Source organism: Chanos chanos, chromosome 11 (genome assembly GCF_902362185.1).
Source record: "Chanos chanos chromosome 11, fChaCha1.1, whole genome shotgun sequence".
Taxonomy (NCBI): domain Eukaryota; kingdom Metazoa; phylum Chordata; class Actinopteri; order Gonorynchiformes; family Chanidae; genus Chanos; species Chanos chanos.
Window position 1 is genome coordinate 997501 of NC_044505.1, and position 7500 is coordinate 1005000.

The window sequence follows — 7500 nt, forward strand, 5'->3', positions numbered from 1 at the left end:
TTCAGGTGTGTAATGTCTCAGGGATTGTGTGATGACACTCTGATCCTCCTGTGATGTGTGAACAGGTCTGTAGTGATGAGTATCAGGTCTGTAGTGATGAGTATCAGGTCTGTAGTGATGAGTATCAGGTCTGTAGTGATGAGTGTCAGGTCTGTAGTGATGAGTGTCAGGTCTGTAGTGATGTGTGAACAGGTCTGTAGTGATGAGTATCAGGTCTGTAGTGATGAGTATCAGGTCTGTAGTGATGTGTGTCAGGTCTGTAGTGATGAGTATCAGGTCTGTAGTGATGTGTGAACAGGTCTGTAGTGATGAGTATCAGGTCTGTAGTGATGAGTATCAGGTCTGTAGTGATGTGTGAACAGGTCTGTAGTGATGAGTGTCAGGTCTATAGTGATGAGTATCAGGTCTGTAGTGATGAGTATCAGGTCTGTAGTGATGAGTGTCAGGTCTGTAGTGATGAGTATCAGGTCTGTAGTGATGAGTGTCAGGTCTGTAGTGATGTGTGAACAGGTCTGTAGTGATGAGTGTCAGGTCTGTAGTGATGAGTATCAGGTCTGTAGTGATGTGTGTCAGGTCTGTAGTGATGAGTATCAGGTCTGTAGTGATGTGTGAACAGGTCTGTAGTGATGAGTATCAGGTCTGTAGTGATGAGTATCAGGTCTGTAGTGATGTGTGAACAGGTCTGTAGTGATGAGTATCAGGTCTGTAGTGATGTGTGAACAGGTCTGTAGTGATGAGTATCAGGTCTGTAGTGATGTGTGAACAGGTCTGTAGTGATGTGTGAACAGGTCTGTAGTGATGAGTATCAGGTCTATAGTGATGAGTATCAGGTCTGTAGTGATGAGTATCAGGTCTATAGTGATGAGTATCAGGTCTGTAGTGATGAGTATCAGGTCTGTAGTCCATAATGAGGATTGCAGTGGACAGTGTCAGGCAGGATTAGTGTTATGGTCATTGTGTTACATATTAAAGTGTAATTTTACCAGTGCACAGAGCTGTGTACATGTCTTTGCTCTGGTGTCTCAACTCCTGACAATGCTCTTACTTATTCTATATATGTGTGTGTGTGTGTGTGTGTGTGTGTGTGTGTGTGTAGGTGCTGGCGACAGGCCTCAGTGGACTGTATTCATCTCTGCCCACTAAACTGGAGGTGTGTAGTGAGGACTGGCACTGCCTGCATCGTGAGGACTGGCAGCAGATTCCTGCTCTCGTCCAGTTTCTCAACTCTCTGGAGTTCTGTAACGCTGTCATCCAGGTCACGACCCCATGCCCTGCCAGTTTACACGCGCGCCTGTGTGTGTGTGTGTGTGTGTGCGCGTGTGTGCGTGCGTGCGTGCGTGCGTGCGTGTGTGTGTGTGTGTGTGTGTGTGAGAGAGAAAAGCAATATTTTCAAAAGCTGATTACCATGTTTTCATCCATGCTAAAGTTAATTATGACCAACATAAAAGCTGGTATGTTTTTGTAGAAAGCACCCACTTCAAACTGTTTACACACTCATATTGAAACAGTTTTCACATCTGCTAAAATGGATCAGATCCAGATCTAGTGCTGACAGGTGTGGACAGGTTTGCAGATGAAAGTGCTGTTGTTGATGGAGTTTTTTGTTGTTGTTTTTCTAGGTGGCCCATCCCTCCATCAGAGACCAGTTAGTGGGATATATCTTAAACGGGTTCCTGGTCCCAGTGTTGGCACCAGCGCTGCATAAGGTCTGTGTGAATTCACCTCAACATTTTAATGATCAGTTTTCACACTCTTTTTAATTACTTATTAATTGAGTCTATTAATTAATAATCATTTTAATGCACTCTTTTCACAGACAAGCTTTATGACTTAAAGAGCATGTTCTGAACCAGTTTTTTCCTTCAGTTTAGAAAACTTTAGTGATTATATCAGATATGCTCTCTCTCTCTCTATACATATATATATCAGATATACATTCAGATTATATCAGATATGCTCTCTCTCTATACATATATATATATCAGATATACATTCAGATTATATCAGATATGCTCTCTCTCTATACATATATATATATATATATATATATATATATATATATATATATATATATCAGATATACATTCAGATTATATCAGATATGCTCTCTCTTTATACATATATATATCAGATATACATTCAGATTATATCAGATATGCTCTCTCTCTCTATACATGTATATCAGATATACATTCAGATTATATCAGATATGCTGTTTTTTGTTTTTTGGTTTTGTTTAATTGACTTCAATGATATTATTGTATATTTGTGTGGTCAAAAATCTGAATAGATATAAATCTGAACAGACTTGAATAAAATTAATTTATTTACAAGAAATTAATGAACTGAAGTTAATGAACATGGATAGAATGGAAGAGACCTAATTTGAATTGAATGTGAATTGAATGTGAATTGAAACTTAATCTGAATTAAATCTGAATTGAACTGCCCAGCTGACATTGGAGGAGGTGATGACCACCACGGCTTACCTGGACCTTTTCCTGCGGAGTATCTCTGAGCCCGCTCTGCTCCACACCTTCCTCAGCTTCATACTACTCCATCGCCACGACAACGTCCACATCCTGGACACGCTGGTCAGCCGCATCAACACACCCTTCCAGGTACTCCAGACTCCCATCACACAGCCAGGTTGAGTTTTCAGCTTTCAGCAGACCTGTTATTTGGTTCACTCATGTGTGTAAACCTGTGCTGAGGGAACAGCGCTGACTCTGACTAAATATGGGGGTTTTGGAAGCACGTGGAACTTATGAGATGTGAAAAAGGTTGAAGAGGTCATATTTTTAAATGTCCTCTCCTTCTCTCACCGTGTTCCCCTGAATGAACTTGTCTTTAGTCTCAAAGACAGCTGAACTACTGAACTACTGAATGAACACACGCAGAATGAGTCATTATTGTCTTTCTTCTGTCTACTTGTCATAATGGGCACTAGCATTTGAGATGTCAGCACTAATACTAATTGACATAATTAGTTCCATCTGTTCATGTCTGATGGTGCAAATAGTTCTATATGAGAGAGAGAGAGAGAGAGAGAGAGAGAGAGAGGCAGAGAGAGAGAGAGAGAGAGGCAGAGAGAGAGGCAGAGAGAGAGAGAGAGAGAGAGAGAGAGAGAGTGAGAGTGATAGAGAGAGAGAGAGAGAGAGAGAGAGAAAGAGAGAGAGAGTTACCTCAGACACTTGTGATGATCATTTGGGAGGGTCAGTGATCAGTAGAGTGATCTCTCTCTGTCAGGTCAGTGGAGTACTGGGGGCCCTCTGGGCTTTTAATGTACAGACATCCTCAGTGTAATAGTGCTCTATGAGAGCAGCTGTGATTCTTAGTCTGAGGCATGGACGGGCCCGGTGTGACATGCAGAGGGCACTGTGGTTTATCACTGACATCTGTGCAGTGAGGGGCCAGACCTGGACATGTGCCCAGAATGGTCATTAACTTTATCAGGACGACCAGAGGAACCAAAACCAAAACATCCTGTCTGTGACCCTGCTGACCTGGGGTACTTCCTGTGTCCAAAAAATTGCATTTTTTTTTTTGTTGTTTTGTTTTAGAAAACCATATGATCTGAAAGCCGTTTTCAAAAGCTTTATTTTTATCCTCACTGATAGCGTTGGGCGACACAACACAAACTACAGTCGCTCTCAGGCCAGGCTGATTTAACCTCTGTGTGCTAACACGGTCAGGCCAGGCTGACTTAGGCTCTGTGTGCTAACACGGTCAGGCCAGGCTGATTTAGGCTCTGTGTGCTAACACGGTCAGGCCAGGCTGACTTAGGCTCTGTGTGCTAACACGGTCAGGCCAGGCTGATTTAGGCTCTGTGTGCTAACACGGTCAGGCCAGGCTGATTTAGGCTCTGTGTGCTAACACGGTCAGGCCAGTCCTGCATTCCTCATGACCTATCATGGCACACCTCTGAATGCATCACTGGAGTCCCTGCCCCCAACTCGTCAGATCTCAGTGCCATGGCAACAGGGCGCAGAGTCTCAGACCACCCACTCTGACTGGCATTTCGCCCTGTTTCCATCAGATACTGGTGCATTTAGTATAAAAAGTCATAACACACTCCGAGTCCTCTGACATATCCCGGTTAAAAAGCACTTCCTAGAATTCTGATACTCATGGATTTGTTTCACTGGCTCCAGAAGCTTAGTCTGGTTTAGGGTGTTAGTGTGAAAAAGAATTTGTTGCGTAGTCTACCATGTAGTTCCTTAATCCAGTCTGTCTGCTCTCTCTTAGTGTTCTGTGTTTTCTCAGTGAGTCTCTTTGCATGAATGGACCGTGGAGACAGATCCGCCTTTCTGGGCACAATAGAGAATGCATCTCTCTTAAAATTACATTTTATTCTTATGTTTATGGATTGAACACTGCTGAATGTAACTCTGTGAACCACTGGAATCATCTGGTGTGCTCCGTTGGATTGAAATTGAGATTAGATTTAGATTTGGTTTACGCCCAGTCTACAGATCGTGATTGGACAGTAATCCCCGGCTCTTGCACTGTGGGATATCTTGATGTGATGTGTCTTGTGTTGCAGTTGGGCACCGTGTCCTTGGCTCTGTTCCGCACTCTCATTGGCTTTTACTGTGAAGACGTCATGCTCCAGCTCATCCTCAGGTAAGGGCAATCTCCTCCACACCTCCCCTGTACCTCACCTACAGCTCCCTCATACCTCCCATACACCTTCCCTACACCTTCATTACCCCTAAACGAAACACCGGACCCCAGGTGTGGGTGTGTAGAACCTCTGTTAGCTGATTTCATAGGCTTCTGAGGTAACATCCTTTTGTAGCTGTGATCCATCTGTCTGGTTTATGGACACATTAGTGTATGTGTAATATCTCTCACAATCAACACTGCACATGCTCCCGTGTCCTGCGACCTCTGACCTCCACAGATGAATTCCCAGCGTTCTTCTAACTGTCTCCTCCGCTCCTCTCTGTCCTGTTCACTGTCTCCTCTGCTCCTCTCTGTCCTGTTCACTGTCTCCTCTGCTCCTCTCTGTCCTGTTCACTGTCTCCTCTCTGTCCTGTTCACTGTCTCCTCTGCTCCTCTCTGTCCTGTTCACTGTCTCCTCTGCTCCTCTCTGTCCTGTTCACTGTCTCCTCTCTATCCTGTTCACTGTCTCCTCTGCTCCTCTCTGTCCTGTTCACTGTCTCCTCTGCTCCTCTCTGTCCTGTTCACTGTCTCCTCTCTGTCCTGTTCACTGTCTCCTCTGCTCCTCTCTGTCCTGTTCACTGTCTCCTCTGCTCCTCTCTGTCCTGTTCACTGTCTCCTCTGCTCCTCTCTGTCCTGTTCACTGTCTCCTCCGCTCCTGTCTGTGCTGTTTGTGCAGGTACCTCATCCCGTGTAACCACATGATGATGAGTCAGCGTAGGGTCCTGAAGGAGAGGGACTGTTACTCTGTGTCAGCTGCTAAAATCCTCCACCTCACCCCCTCCTGCTGCTCGCCCGACATCGTCCCCCCCCCACTCCGACAGCTGGACTCCATCCTGTGGTCCAAGGGTTCTGACAGCCCCCACTCGGGAACGAAGGGTAAAATTTCTGAACATGTTTCTTACAGTGTCTTTGTAAAGGATTTGATTGATTTGAATTGAATTGAATTGAATTGAATTGAATTGAATATGTTAGTGTTTTTCCATAATATTCAGGTCAGTATTGAGTCTAGTGTCACTGGCCACACCATCTCACTTGTAATGTTTTAATGTTTTAATGCTGTTAGTGATTTGGACAAAGGGTGAATTCAGCTGTGATTATAATGTACCTTCTGTTTTTTCTCATAACCTAATTGTGAAAGGAAAACAATTAATTGATTTCAGAGTTAATGTGGGTTTTGGGTCAAGAGCTAAACTGTTTTCTTTACTGTGTCGTTGTTACGGTCCTGTGTCAAGCCATGTGCTGAGGATTAGTCAGGGCAGACAGAACTAATCAAGCTCAGATCACTAATATGCTTGCTGTTCTGTGATCAGATTTTATGCTTTACTGCCCATTTGAGTAGCTCCAAACTCTCAGTACCCTTCCAGTGAGAAATCAGAGACTTTCACACACACTCATAGTAATAAAGTCTTCAGGGTGATCAGGTTGCTGTTGTTATAATCTTTAATGTTACGCGTTTAGTGATCAGGAGTGTTGATCAGTCAGGAGTGTGTGACAGTGAGAGAGGGTATTTGGTCATCAGAAATACCAAAAAACAATGTCATTGTGTCAAATTACAGTCATGTGTTATTAATTTGGATAAAGTTGATTCATGATATTTTGCTTAATGTATATCAATCTTTCAACTATATAATTGTAATGTGAAATAAAATGATTAAAATATTTCTGTGTGTAAACAGTAATTACGGTTTCTCATAAGAGATGGTTGTCATGTTATTGTTATATTCCTCTCTCCAGCGGCAGGCGTGGGCTTCTCATTGGATGACGATTCGGGTCACTCCTGCGTGATTGGCACTGAGCTCTACCTGGATGTCAGTTACCTGCACTACCTGTACGACGCCCATGCCAGCATCAGCGCCTGCATGCGAGCGTGCCGCGTCTGGTCGGCCCCCTACGACGGGGAGAACCCTCCTCCTGAGGAGTATCAGCCGAGCACCTTGGAGGAGGCAGGGAGGTTACGCCCCTCCTCGCTGAAGAGGAGGTCACAGCAGCAGACTCAGCCGCGTCGGCCGCGGCGTCCGGTGGACCTCCACAGTGATCCTGCCGCTGCCTCCAGTCTGCTGGAGCTGGAATGGGACGACAGTTATGATGCTGGCTCAGCACAGCATTCTCAGGAGGGTGAAAACGAACCCCCAAAACCCACCCCGACCGAGCCCCCAAAATACATTCAGGAAATGCGACGCACGGCCACGATGCTCGTCAAGGGTTCCTATATTGAGGAGTCGGACTTCCAAAATGATGTCTTGGTCTATAACCTGGTCGCCCAAAAGGACGCCCATGAACAAAACCTGTCCAAACCCAGGGGTTCTGACTCCACCCAGCTGACGCCATCGGAGAATCCAGACGATTCACCTCAAAGCCCTGACTCCCAGTCCTCAGAACTTGATTCCTCAGACAAACAGGCTCCAGTGACTAACGGTTTGAGTTCTTCTCCTGGTCACAGCGAGACAAAGGTGAGAGGAGTCGTCCACCAGCAGAGCCCAGGAGCAGGGGGAGAGGACCTGATGGCTGAGTATGAGGAGCTGATCCGGAATCTGGATGCCGAGGCTGACAGTCCTGTCAAGGCGGATAAGGAAATCCCAAATCCCGACGCTCCCGTGGAAGAGGAGGAGGAGGAGGAGGAGGAGGAGGAGGAGGTGGACTTCAGCTCTTTCTCGGCTGAAACCCCCGAGCTGGACAAGGTTCCATCTCTGTTTGGGACGAAGCCCAGGTCTGGGAGCACGGGGAACAGTGGGAGCCGGAGCCAGTCTGTGCCTTTTACTGGTGAGATAATGTCACAGAACACAGGCCAATCTTTGGTTTGGTTCATCCTGAACAAATCCTGTTTGAGTTAGT

At 45.4% G+C, this 7500-nt stretch overlaps 1 protein-coding gene across 1 annotated transcript in view; it reads left to right on the forward strand.

Moving 5' to 3' along the window:
• fhip1aa (FHF complex subunit HOOK interacting protein 1Aa) overlaps positions 1-7500 on the forward strand; it is a 16952-nt gene that overhangs the window by 7249 nt on the left and 2203 nt on the right. The window contains exons 3-8 of the mRNA XM_030788215.1: positions 1097-1255; positions 1620-1706; positions 2454-2621; positions 4547-4626; positions 5345-5544; positions 6403-7428. Of these exons, the coding sequence (XP_030644075.1) occupies positions 1097-1255; positions 1620-1706; positions 2454-2621; positions 4547-4626; positions 5345-5544; positions 6403-7428 (1720 nt within the window). The remainder of the gene's footprint in view (positions 1-1096; positions 1256-1619; positions 1707-2453; positions 2622-4546; positions 4627-5344; positions 5545-6402; positions 7429-7500) is intronic.